This window comes from Thalassophryne amazonica, chromosome 18 (genome assembly GCF_902500255.1).
Source record: "Thalassophryne amazonica chromosome 18, fThaAma1.1, whole genome shotgun sequence".
Lineage (NCBI taxonomy): Eukaryota > Metazoa > Chordata > Actinopteri > Batrachoidiformes > Batrachoididae > Thalassophryne > Thalassophryne amazonica.
The window spans coordinates 66,596,653-66,614,203 of NC_047120.1; the positions used below are offsets into that span (position 1 = coordinate 66,596,653).

General features: G+C 42.0%; 2 protein-coding genes across 2 annotated transcripts; both read right to left on the reverse strand.

The window, feature by feature from the left end:
- Positions 1-1,791: 1,791 nt before the first annotated feature.
- Positions 1,792-10,177, reverse strand: josd1 (Josephin domain containing 1). The gene is made up of 5 exons (XM_034194771.1): positions 9,990-10,177; positions 8,910-9,633; positions 8,698-8,826; positions 2,325-2,519; positions 1,792-2,185 (listed from the first exon to the last, which is right to left on the reverse strand). Exons 2-5 carry the CDS (start codon positions 9,260-9,262, stop codon positions 2,086-2,088), a joined length of 777 nt encoding a protein of 258 aa, XP_034050662.1. The 5' UTR covers positions 9,263-9,633; positions 9,990-10,177; the 3' UTR covers positions 1,792-2,085.
- Positions 10,178-12,842: 2,665 nt separating this feature from the next.
- On the reverse strand, positions 12,843-17,503 carry LOC117530631 (immune-associated nucleotide-binding protein 7-like). Its single transcript, XM_034193513.1, has 8 exons — positions 17,306-17,503; positions 16,785-16,884; positions 16,098-16,175; positions 15,341-15,391; positions 15,110-15,160; positions 14,960-15,010; positions 14,726-14,776; positions 12,843-13,672 (listed from the first exon to the last, which is right to left on the reverse strand). The coding sequence occupies exons 2-8, from the start codon at positions 16,831-16,833 to the stop codon at positions 12,954-12,956; spliced, it is 1,050 nt and encodes a 349-aa protein (XP_034049404.1). The 5' UTR covers positions 16,834-16,884; positions 17,306-17,503; the 3' UTR covers positions 12,843-12,953.
- Between the last annotated feature and the right edge of the window lie 48 nt (positions 17,504-17,551).

The window sequence follows — 17,551 nt, forward strand, 5'->3', positions numbered from 1 at the left end:
CCCTACAGGCGGGAAGAGAGCCGGCATCCAATAAGATAACTGAGCAGGAATAATATCCAGCACCATTTTTTTTTTTTACATAATTACAAGACCATGATTTTCTTCACTTTCACCAAAAATTACTTTCTCATCACATTAAAACAAAAACGATTGTGACTGCGATTCTACTGATGGACAATAAGTGTTACATTATTAACCAACTCTGAGAAAAAGCAGACTGAATTATTAGTGTGTAATAAACCATGTGAATGGCAACAATAATGATAAAAACAAAGGAAAACAAAACCCCTGAACTCATTTCTGAAAGCAAACTGAGGCAAACATCCACTAGAGGGAGTGGGTGGATCGGGTGTTGCATTGTTTTGTTGCTATAACACATTGGCCGTGTCATAAATCGTCGATCTGATATCGCATGCCGTGCGGAGACCGTCGCACCGCACTGAGGAAGGGCACGTTTTGGTGAAGCGTGAAGAGAAAGATTCACGACACAAAGGCCGTGAGTGAAGCAGACAGACAAATGTGGCGGTTTACCGTATGACAGCAGAACAAATGCCTGGGCGGCGGAGGGGTAGTAGAGTGCCTTGATTGGAGAGTGGCGTCAAATCAGAACATAGTGCCATTTTGGGTCAAACTGCGCTGAACTACTGAATGAACCTCTAATGTTTAGAAATCATTTAACCACATGCAGCAACACATCCAGGTACAGGTGCTATCAAAATAAATATAAAAATAGTTAAGCTATCAAATTTACAATTTATGATGATTTATTAAATTTAAAGCCTGATTTCTGCAGCTGCACAGCTTTAACTCCGTGTCATACAATGACGTGCATGACAGTTTTAAAGTTCTCCCTCTCTGGATTAAACTTTATTCTGGACTAATTTGACCCTCAACAAGATTTTCTTTCTACAATCAGCACCTCCAAATCAAAAGGTAAGATGAACATTTTCCTCTTTTACTGACTTTGTGCTGTACATGTGGACTTTTCTGATCTATTTATCAGCGTGCACGCTATGTAATATGATGGCAGATGAAGGACTAAAAGCAGAAAAGTGTCAAATTACAGCCGTCTGATTTAATAGCTGCACGTCAGGCTTCAGGTCCCAGTCTGAACATGGTTTGAAAAATAAATAAATAAATAAATGGTTGGACTTTTAACCATAGGAATGACTCTGGTCCCACTTTCCTCAAATCAGCGAGTGTCAGAGCTGAACTTTAATTTGTACCTCTGCACGTGCAGACTGCTCAAGGTTTTTAATGGAAATACATTGTGATTGGACGAGACATTTCATCCGATGTGAGTGAAAAATGTGCTGTACAAAATCTGTTATATACGATTTTATTATATGGAAAACAATAGAAAACTTTGGGACTTTTTTGTCTGATGACTGAGAATATCTGGTTTGTACGACGAGTTTAGGTGAGTTTTACTGTACATGGGACTGAAAAATAAATTTACCTCTCAAAGCTCTGATGAAGTCACTTCCATCCCACACGGCTGACTTTATTTTCCAAAATCTTTCTTCTGTTTGCATCTGAAGGGAATCTATACATCTTGAAGCCCTTGTTGTGTCTATTTGTGCCTCCAAATGCACAACAACCCAGCATTTTCAGAGAATAAATAAAAAAAAATAGCTGGATTTACATGCAGACAGATTAAAGGCGAATGCTATTTTGAACCCAAGATGGCACCATGAGTCACGTGACCGACTTTTTTTCGACTCCTCATGTCGCCACTCTCTCTATCAAGGCGCTCTAGTGTGGGGTATCAAAAAAAAAAAAAAAAATCAAAAGCAACAACTCGTCCTTATATATAAAACAGATCGCTGCAAAAGTCTGAACCCGGGCTGCGAGTGAAGGATTCTCCCTGTAAAGTGTTTGATTTCATCGTTGCTTTGAGTCCAGCAGCGGTCGTGTAAACAAAACCCCCCGAAAAGGGAGGGTGACGAAGAAAAGGAAAAAAAAACAAAAAAACAAAACAAAACAAAATTACATCTGTAAGTGTGCATCCATGCGATTGGCTTCCTGGTCGTTGTGTGATTGGCCAACTGGCCTACGTAGGAGGTGTGACTGGCTGATTGACCGTTAGCCATCTGAGCGCCACGTCTGGCGTGCCTCCACTTCGTCCGAGACGACCAACAGGAGCTCACAGTTCTTTCCTCGCAGCTGCTGGCGGAGAAACTTCCTGAGAAATGAAGAGGAAAGACGGCGTCATGGAAAGAAAAAGCTTAAAATGTTTTTTTTTTTGTACATCTGTGTATTCAAACTGTTCTTCCACATTTTTTCAAACTGTTTTTGAGAGATACGGAACTAAAAGCGAATACCGGAGGTCGTCTGGATTGCCGATGGGCTGAGGGCTGCGCAGCTTGGAGTCCAGGTTGTAGTAGACTCCGCCCACCTCTCTGACACCGATCCAGTGCTGGCGTTTGAGCGGCAGCCGCAGAGGCCCCCAGCGCAGGTTGGACGGCACGTTGAGAATGAAGCCGGTCACGTTGGACAGCTCGATGCTGCCCACGTCCCTGCAGGCACAAAAAAACAAATGTGCATCTCATTTTTCATCTTTACGTTTGCTTTGGAGGATAAAGGTATAAAAACCTTTTCTGGCAGTGACTTTGTCGTAAATTTCGAGACAATAGCGGCTAAAAATAAACCAAAGTGTACTTGTGAAGATAAAAGCAATCAAAATAAGTCATTCACAGATTGTTTTACTTGAAGATGTTCTGGAGGTTTGAGGAAATAGAATGTATCTCATAAGAAGAAGAAAAAAGATTTTAAGACAAGTAAATGCATTTAATTCTTGTTGCCACTATGTAAGAGTTTGCAACTCTCAGAATCTGAAAAGTTTTATTATCATATGAATGAACAAGTTCACATTAGGAAATTGCTGCGGTACTTGGTGCTAACATAAAAGACAAAACCCCCCACCCCCCACTGTACATGGGTGATTCATAGACTACGGGCACTTATGTCCTTTGATCATATTGTATGAAAAACAGAAAAAAGGGGAAATTTCACACTTTTATAGTTATCTTTACAGTGAAAGTGTGTTAAGAACTTTGTTCTAGTAGTCTATGATGACTTTTTCACCTTTTTTCAGCATCATTATATGCAAATATTGCCGTTTTGTGCTTGTCCCACACCCAGACTTATGATCTTCAATGATAAAAATGAATGGTAAAGAAACGTTTTTTTCTAATGTTTTAAAATATCTCTGAATAAAATATCAGTAAAATAATCAAAACATAATTGGGGTATTCAATGTCATACAACTGTTGTGATTTTTTTTTAAACAAAATGTAGTTGTCCCACACTATTGCCGTAATTTCCACCACAACACTGTAATGTCCCTTTAAACAGTTTGTATGAAAGATTGTGTGGGTAGTTTCTATGGAGATAAACAGTGACATTAGAGCACGTGTATATAGCGCCAAATCACAACAAACAGTTGCCCCAAGGCGCTTTATATTGTAAGGCAATGGTGTGTTGGAAATTACATTTACAAGGCCAATAGTGCCCGTAGTTAAAGAATCACCCACATGTGTGACCCAGAGTAAGGCACCACACGACATTTAATCAACCCTGTCCGAAACGAAACCTCTTCATCTTCGGCTAACATGCAACCCTTCTGCCACATTTAATCCATGTTGGCTTCAAACTATTTGAGTTATGACCTTGAGTTTGAACTTTCAAGGTCAAAGGTCATGTGACAATACAAAGGTAACTTTATGACCTCATACATACATACATACGTCAGAATGGTGTGTGAGTCCGGAATGTTTTTAAAACAGTTTTGAAAAGAACTCTACCCTTTTTCCCCCCTGTTAATTACGTAATTTTTTTTAATGTTAATCTAAAGTTAATTTTTAAAATCTTAATTACAACCCCAATTCCAATGAAGTTGGGACGTTGTGTGAAATAAATAAAAACAGAGTACAATGATTTGCAAATCATCTTCCACCTATTTTCAATTGAATACACCACAAAGACAAGATATTTAATGTTCAAAGTGATAAACTTTTTGGTTTTTGTTCAAATATTTTCTCATTTTGAAATGGATGCCTGCAACACGTTTTCATGGCATGGGCAACTTACACATCTATGATGGCACCATCAATGCTGAAAGGTACATCCAGGTTTTGGAGCAACACATGCTGCCATCCAAGCAACGTCGTTTTCAGGGACGTCCCTGCTTATTTCAGCAAGACAATGCCAAGCCACATTCTGCACGTGTTACAACAGCGTAGCTTCGTAGTAAAAGAGTGCGGGTACTAGACTGGCCTGCCTGCAGTCCAGACCTGTCGCCCATTGAAAATGTGTGGCGCATCATGAAGCGCAAAATACGACAGTGGAGACCCAGGACTGTTGAACAACTGAAGTCGTACATCAAGCAAGAATGGGAAAGATTTCCACCTGCAAAGCTTCAACAATTAGTGTCCTAAGTTCCCAAACGCTTATTGAGTGTTGTTAGAAGGAAAGGTGATGTCCCAGCTTTTTTGAAACGTGTTGCAGGCATCCATTTCAAAATGAGCAAATATTTGCACAAAAACAATAAAGTTTATCAGTTTGAACATTAAATATCTTGTATTTGTGGCGTATTCAATTGAATATAGGTTGAAGAGGATTTGAAAATCATTGTATTCTGTTTTTATTTACATTTTACACAACGTCCCAACTTCATTGTAATTGGGGTTGTAGTAATTTTAGGTAACATATGTAGTTTTTCCAAAAATATTAGGCCTATGAACATTCTGTTTTCGTAGTGTTCATCCTTTACCCAAAATACACAAACGGCAAATGTGAGCTGTTCTCTGTTTGTCTGTGATCAAAGTTATACACGCACACATGCAAAGAGAAGTTCTCGTCTTTTCGAGAAAAGACAACTTTTTAGACAGAAATACACACACACAATATGCGTGTGTGTCTATTTTGATCTTGGACTGTGACCTTGATTTTTACCCGATTTCTCACAAAATCACATCACTTTGTCCTTGCTTAACACTTAAAACATTCCACCAAATTTGGGCAAAACTGGATTAAAACTCTTGAGTTATGTTGTTTATAATCACAGACACATGAGACTGAAAATAACAAATCCCACACGTGTTACTACTCAGGTGTAATAACATAATTTTAATTGTGTGCTGCATTAACTAATTTGCTTGTTGGTCAAGAAGTTTCATGTGAATGTGAACAAACAGAAAATATGAACAACAATAATAATAATGAAAAATCTCATTTTCTCTTTGATGTGTAAGTGTGTATAAATAATGTACGGCTGGACAAATTTGACAAGTATTCTGTCGCATTTTTCCCCCTCCAGCTTTGTTTTTACTTCCTCTGGAAGTTTAACGTTTTCTGCACAGCAGAAATACAAATAATTCAACAACTAGCAAATCAATCAAATCATCACTGTGGTTTATATATATATATATATATATATATATATATATATATATATATATATATATATATATATATATATATATATATATATATATATATATATATATATATATATAAATTGTAGCCATGATATTGTTCCTCTTTTTGGTCATGACACAAAAGCAGGACTGCAGTTATTCTGATAACGTTAACGATTGATAAAAACAAAGCTCCGCTTGTTGACAGCGGTCATGTGAAGACAATAACGGTGGAAGTAGGAATGCTGATAATCTCGCCGTGGCGTCATTTTTAAAAAAATTCAATGTCAGACTGTTTGTCTGGCTGCTCAAACAGCTCGTTTAGGATGTAGATTAGATGGACGTGTGGCCTCTTTACCAAAATAAAAACCAGCAAACAGCTGAATTCTGCAAATGTTTGAAGAGAGAATTTTACATCATAAGTTAAAAGATAAATCAATCAAAATTTCCAGCACAACAATAAAAATGTGTAAAAATATCACAGACGGTGGAGTGATTGTTTTGGGACGTAGTGAGAACTTTTAAGAGCTTTCTGGTAAATTGGACACTGAACAAACAATTAACGAGTTCTGTCTTTATCACTTACGGCGAATCCTTTCGAAATCCGCCAAATCGATATCCAGATTCCCCTCCACAATAAACGCTGGTTTGTGTCACGCTGACACAGTCACGTCTGCATGAAAGAGAAACGAACGGCGTTGATACAGCAGCAGTGATCGGCTCACCTCGCCGCCCCCGTGCAACCCCGAGGGCGTTGAACCAACAACCGATTCCATCTGCAGGAATATGCTTTTGGAGTCTGTCCAGTTTTGCTGATCTAAGAGGATTTCACCCTCGAATGTGAACCCTTACTTAGTGCGTCACGTTGACCATCCACGGCGTTAACAGAAATGTGACGTTAATTAGCATTAAGTTTGTGAAGATAAAATGTGTACAGCATTTCCTTTTAGCCACAGTGTTGAGATTTATGTCTTCATGTGCTCAAACTCAAATGTCCCAGAGTGGATGAATATATGTTCCGCGACTGTACTCCTGCTGTATATACACTCAACAAAAATATAAACGCAACACTTTTGATTTTGCTCCCATTTTGTATAAGATGAACTCAAAGATCTAAAATTTTTTCCACATACACAATATCAAAATTTCCCTCAAATATTGTTCACAAACCAGTCTAAATCTGTAATAGTGAGCACTTCTCCTTTGCTGAGATAATCCATCCCACCTCACAGGTGTGCCATACCAAGATGCTGATTAGACACGATTAGTGCACAGGTGTGCCTTAGACTGCCCACAATAAAAGGCCACTCTGAAAGGTGCAGTTTTGTTTCATTGGGGGGATACCAGTCAGTATCTGGTGTGACCACCATTTGCCTCATGCAGTGCAACACATCTCCTTCGCATAGAGTTGATCAGGTTGTCAATTGTGGCCTGTGGAATGTTGGTCCACTCCTCTTCAATGGCTGTGCGAAGTTGCTGGATATTGGCAGGAACTGGTACACGCTGTCGTATACGCCAGTCCAGAGCATCCCAAACATGCTCAATGGGTGACATGTCCGGTGAGTATGCCGGCCATGCAAGAACTGGGACATTTTCAGCTTCCAAGAATTGTGTACAGATCCTTGCAACATGGGGCCGTGCATTATCCTGCTGCATCATGAGGTGATGTTCTTTCAATGTTAGCACAACAATGGGCCTCAGGATCTCGTCACGGTATCTCTGTGCATTCAAAATGCAATCAATAAAATGCACCTGTGTTCTTCGTCCATAACAGACGCCTGCCCATACCATAACCCCACCGCCACCATGGGCCACTCGATCCACAACATTGACATCAGAAAGCCGCTCACCCACACGACGCCACACACGCTGTCTGCCATCTGCCCTAAACAGTGTGAACCGGGATTCATCCATGAAGAGAACACCTCTCCAACATGCCAAACGCCAGCGAATGTGAGCACGTGTCCACTCAAGTCGGTAACAACGACAAGCTGGAGTCAGGTCGAGACCCCGATGAGGACGACGAGCATGCAGATGAGCTTCCCTGAGACGGTTTCTGACAGTTTGTGCAGAAATTCTTTGGTTATGCAAACCGATTGTTTCAGCAGCTGTCCGAGTGGCTGGTCTCAGACGATCTTGGAGGTGAACATGCTGGATGTGGAGGTCCTGGGCTGGTGTGGTTACACGTGGTCTGCGGTTGTGAGGCTGGTTGGATGTACTGCCAAATTCTCTGAAACGCCTTTGGAGACAGCTTATTGTAGAGAAATGAACATTCAATACACGAGCAACAGCTCTGGTTGACATTCCTGCTGTCAGCATGCCAATTGCACGCTCCCTCAAATCTTGCGACATCTGTGGCATTGTGCCGTGTGATAAAACTGCACCTTTCAGAGTGGCCTTTTATTGTGGGCAGTCTAAGACACACCTGTGCACTAATCATGGTGTCTAATCAGCATCTTGATATGGCACACCTGTGAGGTGGGATGGATTATCTCAGCAAAGGAGAAGTGCTCACTATCACAGATTTAGACTGGTTTGTGAACAATATTTGAGGGAAATGGTGATATTGTGTATGTGGAAAAAGTTTTAGATCTTTGAGTTCATCTCATACAAAATGGGAGCAAAACCAAAAGTGTTGCGTTTATATTTTTGCTGAGTGTATGAGCACATACTTCGTCATCCTGACAATCCCTCTGTGGTGTGGAAGACTGTCTTGATTGATTCTCTGACGGGATAATCTACATCCAGTCGATCAAGAGACGCCTGTGCGTGGGTTTGCTTAACGTGGGAATGTTGTTGCACGGTGACACACGATCCTTGACAAATCCATGGTGTGGTCTGATGGCTGAGAAATCCCAGATGTTCGGGGTCTGAGAACCTGCTGCAGTCTTCATCCGCCTTCACAGTTGTTGGGTTTCAAGCCATCGCCTCCTCCGCCGTTGAGGACTTCTCATTTCACCAGAGCCCCGTTAGCCGTCTTGTGTTTAAGGTTCCTGTTGGGCCTTCATGGTTACCGTAGCATCCACGGGGCACACAAGGTCCCCACTGTATTTCACCTCAACAGGCAATCCCCTACTTGATCCATTACCCAGGTGGCACAACGCGGATGAGGCGGTGTATTTTGACACCCTATAAGCACACTAACCACTTGCCGGCCACGGTGCCCTCATACTGTTTGGCTTTAATTTGGCGCCCAACGGGAAACTTGATTTAAAATGTTTATAAACCACTGGTGTAGTACAAGACAAATATTGGGCATTTTCAGCTCCACACGTACCTTCTTTTATCCCACCAAACAGCCTCAAAACCACGAGTCTGTAAGGCTGCCATGATGACATTTACATCATAGTTCCCATTTCCCAGCATGCTCTTCTTGTGAGGCGTCACCAGAGTGCTGGGAGAAAGCCTGGAACAAGTCGTCAATGAACAATCAGATTAAAGTGCAAATCGATGACTCGTCGGCATATAGTGGTACCGCCACCCACTTACCTCTGGTAAATCTCCTGCAGCGTGTCCCGACTGAACGCCGTCCCGTCCTGGAAGACGTTATTGAGCGCGTGCAGGGCGCACAGCTCCCTTCGCTGCTTCTCGTGATAAATAGTCAAAGGAGTCGCAGAGACCTGAGGAGGCGCTGAAGGTGTGAGGGAGGAAGAGGAGGATGAAAGGTCCGGCGGCTGCTGGTGGGAGTCTCTGGGATCCCTGCACCTCCTCTCCTCTGCTCCCACCACGTCTCCTCCGCCACCTTTCTGCTTGCTGACCTTCCAGGGCATGCAGCCCAGCTCCTGCAGGCCGGCTCGCCCCTTCCCCTTCCACTCACCGGCCGGATACGGAGCACTTCCCATCCCTGGTCATTCACCTCCACCAGCTCCTCCGCTACATCAGCATCATGACAACCATTGTCATGGCAACCTCTCGGCCACTTGGAAGAGAGGAGCTTGTGCTTTGTTTTTTTTTCTGTTCAGCGGGTGCTGATGTGGACTAAAGGTCAACAAGGGCAAAAGCTGGAATGGAAGAGGGTCTGACAGCCAAAATTCCACGTTCGTAAACTTTCAACGCTCCCAAATGAAAGATGAAGCAATAAGCCCCATAGACAACAGGATCAAACTTGAGAGGGTTGGTTTGGACTCTGTCTATCCATCCTCAGTCCAGATCTTACAGCCGTGTAGTTCTTTCCATGACTGGGGCCTCTGACCACAACATGGTGTAAAAACAGCTAAAAGAAAGAGAAAGAAAACCATTTAAAAATGACGAAGTACAACCACAGAACTCCAGAACTGACACGCCAAATGTGTTTTCTTCCTGTGTTCACTTTAAATCAATGCCGAGTGTGAAATAAAAGCAGGAGGTAAACACAGCAGCCTGCAGAGAGGAAACAGGCTAAGCTAACAAACCACGAGCAGGTTCCTGGATAAAAACGACAAGAAAAACACAACAAATCCAACATTTCACACACGGACACACGGAATTAATCCGTCATAGTGCCGAGATCTGGCGGCTGCTCGACGTGACTCCGAAACAAAACGCCTCCTTTACGCCTTCGCTGTCAGTTTGCTTCCCGCGAACACTTACCGACCAACCGTCAACTGCCGCCGCCGGACGGTTAAAGAGCCGTTAAAATAAAAAACAAAAACACCCCAAACACACAAAACGTCAAGCTCCGTGAAGCTCCTCAGCTCTTTGTCTTTACCACTTTTTACTCTCTCTCTCTCTCTCTCTCTCTCTCTCTCTCTCTCTCTCTCTCTCTCTCTCTCTCTCTCTCTCTCTCGCACATGCGCAGTAACATCTCCCCGTCGCTCCGTGTCGCTGCTGCGTCAGTTCCTCCTCTGACTCTGCGAAACGTAGCCCGACAACCGACCCAGATACTGGTCTCCATTTTGAAGTGGGACGTCCCACTCCTAAACGACCAATAGGAGAGCAGCGCTCGCGCCACATCAAAAGGAGGCTGACGTCAGTGTCTCGGCCGCGAACCAATCACATGCTAGGAGAGAGAGGCCAGTATCTGGCCCAATTCAGGGCCGGTTGTAGGGCTATGCGAAACGCCTCCCCCCAATCTTTTATAAAAAAATAAAATAACATCTCCCCCACACACATCTTTTATAAAAAATATAAAAAATCAGATTTAATTTTGATGTACACAAGCAAATATGCAGCACATACACCATTATTTTTTCCAGAGGTGTAGAAAGAAATGAACCAGTGGGTGCCCCAACACCACCACCCCCCAAATAAAATAAAAAAAACAAAACAAAAAACGAAAGGCCACTCAAGAGCCCCTGTTTTAACAGTGAATTTGAAACAGACTTAGATACTTAGACACAGTCGGTGCTGTACAAAAGTATTGAGTTTGCTGGGTTCAGTGGCAGTGCCCAGTTTACAGTTGTGGAGGCCCAGGGGGCAAAGTGAAGTGTGGAGGCCCCTACAGTACGCACGACCTAACATAACACATTAGTAACAGAACTCGAAAATGAAATTTTGCTTAAATCCTGATTGTCTGACAATTAAGGACAAGGCCGTTGACGGCGCCACCCTTACCAAAAAATAGTACTGATAAGTATATAAAAAGTAAACTAGAAGTATAGAAACATACTTGCATATACTACTTTTTGGTAAGGGCAAACAGGCTGCCTCCGGAGTGTTCTGATAAACTGGACCTTTTCAAATCTTGGTTGTCGTCCTGCGTCCTTGTTGTCTGTGTGATTATTGTTTTTCTGTGCTGATGGGGATTTTTTTCATGAGGGTTTTTTTTTTTTCTCCTTTTCCCTCGTGTTTTGCTTTTCAATATATGTTTATGTACCGGGCCGGCCTATGTGTTGTGTGTTATGTGTGTGTCGTTTGTTATGGGTCGGTCTTGGTTTGCTCAGCCCTGCTGTTGACCAAGGCAGGGATGTACATCTGGAGCTGGTCCCCGGGCGCCTAATGGCGACTTCTATTCCTACTGGCAATTAGGATGGGTTAAATGCAGTAGACACATTTCATTGTGCAGGGAACGTGTTCTTCTGTGCATATGACAATAAAATTCCTTTGAATCCTTTGAAAAACATTTTATTATATACAAAAACACATATCACTTACAAAACCTAAATCAAAACTCTTCTAGCTTTATGTTTAGAAAAAATTACATTTGGACAAAATTGTTTACCAGTTGGCGTAGTAATAGAACATTGGGGAATACTGACTTCTGGTTGAGATTATACTCTAATAAGACCAGAAGCTATTACTGTTTTGAAGCTATTATGGTGAACCTGTTACATTTGGTGTAACTTGTAAGATGTAATATTTCGAATTGGTAATGTCATTGACACCAATTCAACGGTTTGTCATAGTAATAATTTTTTTGTGGAGGCCCGTGGGCAACTGCCCACCATGCCCTGTTCAGTGGTGTTGTGGGGTTTGCACTCAAATCTATCAGCCAATCAGAGGGGTACATGTCCTTTCCTCTAAAAGGGGACCAGACACACAGAATGTGGCTCCTTGAAGCATTGTCGCAGGGGGTGAATGTTTTATCAAGGTAAGCAGTTATTTATTGACTTGCAGGTGAGTGAAACTCGGTGCATTTACATATTGAATGGAAATAGTGTGCAGCCAGCAGTACAGTTGATTAGTGGTTAGCACTGTTACCTCACAGGGAGAAGGTCCTGCATTAGATTCCAACCATACATTTTGTGTGGAGTTTGAATGTTCTCATGGGATCACCTCCAACAACATCTAGGTGAAGGGAATATATATATGTGTGTGTATACCAGAGGTGGGACGAAGTCACTGTCAAGTCATGAATCTGCAAGTCTCAAATCATAATGTCCAGTTGTTTGCAAGGAGACTTGAGACTTGCAGATTCATGACTTGACAGTGACTTCGTCCCACCTCTGGTATACACACATATATATAGTCTCTGTAAAATGACCATGAATGAGTGTGACCAAGTTTGTCTATGTCTGTACTAGAATGAGTGGTGTTAATAATATTGTTAATATCATTGGTATTGATATTGATCGATAACAGTGTAATGAGATCAATACTTTAGTTTCAGTTTCTCCTGTATGCACTGCTGCATTCAGAAAAGAAGTGCACTGAATGGGAGAAATGTGATTTTATTTTTGCATTGTATTTCCTGAACACACATTCTACTTGAAATGACACTTTTATAACATTTGTTGTGATCATTTATGCACACTTAGTTTATTTCAGAAATAAAATCCAGAAAACAAGTGCAATGAAGGTTGAAAAGGATTGTTAGAATTTAGGATTTTGATGTACTGGTATAGATTTAGTCAGGATAATCAGCCACTCAGAAAAATAATCAGACTATACAGACAGACTATTAAAAAAAAAAAAATCAATTAACTGAACAAATTCATTTATTTCAAGCAAACACAAATTTACAAGGAAAATATGTCAAAGAAATGATGAGGAATAACTGCACACACAAATTCCTCTCATCTTCTAACTATTTATCTATTAAATTAAATGACAATTAAATGCCATCACCACGTAACTGTGGGGATAAATTACACTCAGGAACGCCACGGTTCCTCTTCACACGTGTGCCAGCTTTCTGGCCAGTGTAGACGCCATGTTGGCCAGCAGCTCCTCCGTGAGTCGGTCCTTCCGCCTCTGCAGCTCGTGGACAAAACGCCCCCTCAGCACCTTCATCTCTGTCACACGATCAATGAGCTGCCTGCGCATCACCGTCTGTGCCTCTAGGGGGCGATCTGGCCTGTTGTCCACCACTTCAGGCATTTGGCCACAAAGGGTCATAGCTGTTTTCAGACTGCCAGCGTCCACTTCCAGAAGCTGATTGAGGGAACACCTTGATCCGAGACAGTCTGCGTGTGTGACAACTGGGATAATGTACTGCCTGACTTCAAGTCCAAAAAGTTCCAGGATGGTTTGGATTGCCTGAGCGGCATTAAGCTCGACCTCTGTACTGTGCGTTGGAGCCGGGATCACCAGCAAGAAGGCGTGTGGTCCAGGACTGGAAAGCTGAAGGCTCCTCAGGGCTTCCCTTGCTCTCTTGTTATGTCCCAACGACAGGCTCAGCAGATCTGGTGTGTCGATCACCGTAATCTCTCTGCCATCCACCACCGCTCTACGCCTGCTGCTCTCCATCAGCGGTCCTGTGGCTGCTTGTCTCTGGGCCACACTACAACCCAACAAGGTGTCTGCCAGGGGGGTCCGCCCACCACCACTGGGCCCCAGGAGGATGAGGGTCAGTTCCGTTTCAATAGGACACGACAAGTTGGATGTCTTGGACCCTGCAGAGTTGACAAACTGTTAGCAAGGTGTGTTTGTTATCCCTGATCCAACTGAGCCAGACTGTGCCCAATTAAGACCACTTTAACTTCAACTTCCTCTTTCTTACTAATGACTGGCTAATTAAACGCACCCTCCAACATTAAAGTAACAACATTCTTTTCCATGTTATAATGTTTGATTTTTGTGATTTACCACAGTCCTCTTTGGCTACTAGGCTGCAGAAATGTTTGCCAAACTAGTTGAGGTAACTGAAATCCTTCCTGACACTGAAACCATAAACACCTTGGGTTAAGATAAGATAAACCTTATTGATCCCACAGCGGGGAAAATCACTTGTTGCAGCAGCAAGAGTCATACAGTAGTAAAGAAAACAAAAAATATTTACATTAAAGAAAGGTGACTAAAGTATACTGCAATGTTTGCTGATGGGTGCATAAATACTAATGTGAACAGATTATGTGAAAAATATAAGTGAGTATATACACATGTATAAGTTTGTATAGATATGGTAAAATTATTGCACAGGTGTGCATGTAATAAAGCACAAAAGGTGGACGAACACATAGTTAGCAGTGCAAAATCAGCAGTATTAAAAACATTTTGAGGTATTATACAGTCTGACTGCAGTTTAAATAAATGACCCGCGGAGCCGTTCTGTTTTGTACCGAGGGCGCATCAATCTATTACTGAAGGAGCTGCTTAAGGCTCCCACAGTCTCACGTAAGGGGTGAGAAGGGTTTCCATAATTGGTCAATTTAGCTAACATCCTCCTCTCACCCACCACCTCTGTGGGGTCCAGAGTGCATTCCAGGACAGAGCCAACTCTTCTGACTAATCAGTTGAGTCTCTTCCTGTTCCTCTCAGAACTTCCACAGCCCCAGCAGACCACAGCATGAAGTACGGCTGATGCTACCACAGTCATAAAAGGTTTTCAGCAGTGTCCTGCACACAGTTTAAGTACTGGGCTCCAACTGGCCTGTTTTCAGAGTACGACGGAATGTACGAACAAGAACATGTAAAAGTGTCGCACAGACGGATTAAGATGAGCGTACCTGTGTGCGCTGGGATGGCACCAAACAACTGTGGCAACTTTGAGGAACATCCTGGTGAAACATTGAAAAATCAGTGGAATTTTTTGTGTAGATCTCATGAAATTTATCTCCAAAGCTTCACACGAACTGAATATTTTTTGAATCCTTCTCTTCTTGGCCAAACTCACACTTACAGACTTTATTGCGTGCAGCTAAACATCGATTTTGTTAGAAACAACAATCAAGTCTGCCCACCTAAAACAAATAGCCAAATTCGAGACAGCCACTTGACCAGTGTCTGGATTCCTGAGACAGAAGATGGACAAAGGTTAGTCGTTGGTTACACAGGCGACACACAGGTTTGTTTAATTGTGGCGGGTTAAAAGTGAAGGGTGTATTTTGTGCCTCGGATGGTTCCCACCAGGTGGCCCACCCAGCTCCACAGAGTTGACAGACCTGAAGGACAATCAGAAACATGTCAACAAGGACCGTAAGGACCACAACGGCACCCTGAGACCAAAAAAAACACGTTTGCTACTCCACCAGGATAACTGAACATCTGTGAAAGGTTTTGACACTGAAACATACCACATGTTGGGCAAAATGACCTGCACCATGTGACGAAACCAAACTAACCAGTTAGAGAGCAGAAGATCCGGATCGGCCATCGGATCAGAGCTGGAAGGGCTGCAGAGAAAAAACATCAAGCCATCACAGCAGGTCAAAGGTCATTATTATTATGAGACTGGAATCAGTTTAGAAGGTTAGTGATCAGGGTATTTTATTATTATTATTTTTAAAAGGAGCCAAAATGCAATTTTTTTTTTGTCATAAAAAACAGCTTAAAATTATTGTAAGCTATTGGTACCATTTTCTTTTCAAGTTGACTTTTTCCACAACTGTAAGTTGCGCTTACAGTGTCTTAAAATCAAGAGCCGTAAAACTCTCAAAATCCAAATTTTTCTACATTAATACCGGGAAGTCAAAGCTCTGCGTGCCAAGAAGGAAAGAAAGAAAAATAAGTAAATAAAAATGCATTTTTGACATTTATAAATTTTTTTTTTTTTTAAACTGAATTTTGGGTTTCAAGTAGGAAATTCATCAGAAGCTCTGAAATGCTCACATCGTCTGATAGATGGCGACAAAAGCTGCTCAAATATGCAGCAAAATTTTGACTGTTTACTTTGGAGAAAATAAGATGGGCTGACAGCCCCCCCCCCCCACACACACACACAAAAATCAACTTACAGTTGTGTCCATTGCCCTTATAGGCAACTAAGTTCCTGTGATAATTTTGATTATAAATGACAGGATTTACAATGAAGGTTCTGTGGTAGTTTTCTATCTTTACATCACGTCATCGTTCGTTTGAGTTTGTCTGCTGCTGACTGACTCTGTGAGAATCTGTAGAGAAGATACCCGACCACCGTAAATGCTCCCATCCGGACGCCGCTGCTGCTCAGCCACAAGCCTGAAACGGAAGACGACATTAACCACGGCGTGATTATTTCAAAAATAACTTTCAGAGAAACACTTGCAGGAAAACTCTGCGATTAAGGTACATTTACATTCAAAGTACAAGTTTTCATTTTTAATCTTTGGAAATTAGGCCGGACATGAAAATATGTCCTGGTGACCTTTGGTACATCTTAAAACAAGAGCAGTTTGAACTGTAATATAGTAACACCACATAGGCAGTGGAAGCAGGGGGCAGGGCAGGCAGTAGGCCCCCCCACAAGGTTTGACTATGGGAGTAGGGATGGAATAAGACTTTATCTAGCACCCCCACCCCCAAAAGCTTCCAAATGCACCAAAAACAGAATTAAAAATTTTCTCTTTGAACATTTCTTGATGGTGGTGACATCTAGTGGCACACTGGGCCACTTCACTGAGTGAAATGTGCTTCTTATGCACCTTCACACCCAAAGTCTATGTGCAATTTTCAAATTAATCTGTAAAATACCTGCACATCCTAATTAAAAAGTGATAAGCTAATGTAGTTTCTTCATTATAGAACATCACAGGTAGCTTTAGTTTATCTTCATTCATAAAAAAAAAAAATAATAATAATAGAAATCACCTGCAACAGCATCACCAGCATCTCCATCCTCTCTGCATTTACACTCCATTTCTCCTCCTGTCAGTGCCAAAAACTGCTTCCAACCTTCAGTATTAAAGCCCTAAAATATCAGAAGTCCATTGATAAACGTCACATTTGAGTTTGACCCAGTAATCGGTTTTAGTAACCAAGCACATATAAACACCATTTCTCCTCTGTAGAGAAGAAATTCTGTTCTGGCATCGCTATTTATGATCTTTATCACCACCTACCAGAAATATCTACAGTTACACTTAAGACAAGCTGAAAGAGGAATTAAAACAAAGTTTTAAGTTAAAAATAGGAATATATTCAGAGTGCAAACAGGAAGTGGATTTACAGTCAAGCTTCCGTTTTGAATGAAATCACATATCTAAACACACAACCTGAACCCTTCACGTTCAGCTGTTCATTCAAGGTTTAACCAAGTAATGAGATAAACACTCCATTAGCGGGCGTGAAGTCAGATTAACGTTCTCAGCAAATCCAAGTCCTGTCCAAACCTGTTGAAATGTGAGCGTCTCCGTGCGGCCGTCTGCCCCACAGTGTGGATTTTATTGTGGTGTTCTGTAAATAAATAGACTGAAAAGTCCAAACTGTGCTGATAGCCTGCAGTCTTACTTAAGAGATGGAGACACACCTTCTTCCCCAACCTGACAGGAAGAACTGGAAATGCAGCTGAAGCAGACACTGCTCGAAATCCTCTCATTGACTCTTTTTGGAGACTTTTAGCAGCATCACTCAAAAAC

What these genes read in the sequence shown, in the direction of transcription:
- josd1 (XM_034194771.1), bottom strand. Translation starts at nt 9,262, where the DNA reads ATGGGAAGTGCTCCGTATCCGGCCGGTGAGTGGAAGGGGAAGGGGCGA. An exon ending in CTGCAGGAGATTTACCAGAG is followed by an intron (nt 8,827 to 8,909) that starts GTAAGTGGGTGG and finishes GACTTGTTCCAG; the next exon opens with GCTTTCTCCCAGCACTCTGG. An exon ending in GTTTGGTGGGATAAAAGAAG is followed by an intron (nt 2,520 to 8,697) that starts GTACGTGTGGAG and finishes TTGTGCCTGCAG; the next exon opens with GGACGTGGGCAGCATCGAGC.
- LOC117530631 (XM_034193513.1), bottom strand. Translation starts at nt 16,833, where the DNA reads ATGGAGTGTAAATGCAGAGAGGATGGAGATGCTGGTGATGCTGTTGCA. An exon ending in GATCTTCTGCTCTCTAACTG is followed by an intron (nt 15,161 to 15,340) that starts GTTAGTTTGGTT and finishes ATTGTCCTTCAG; the next exon opens with GTCTGTCAACTCTGTGGAGC. An exon ending in CCTGGTGGGAACCATCCGAG is followed by an intron (nt 15,011 to 15,109) that starts GCACAAAATACA and finishes CTTCTGTCTCAG; the next exon opens with GAATCCAGACACTGGTCAAG.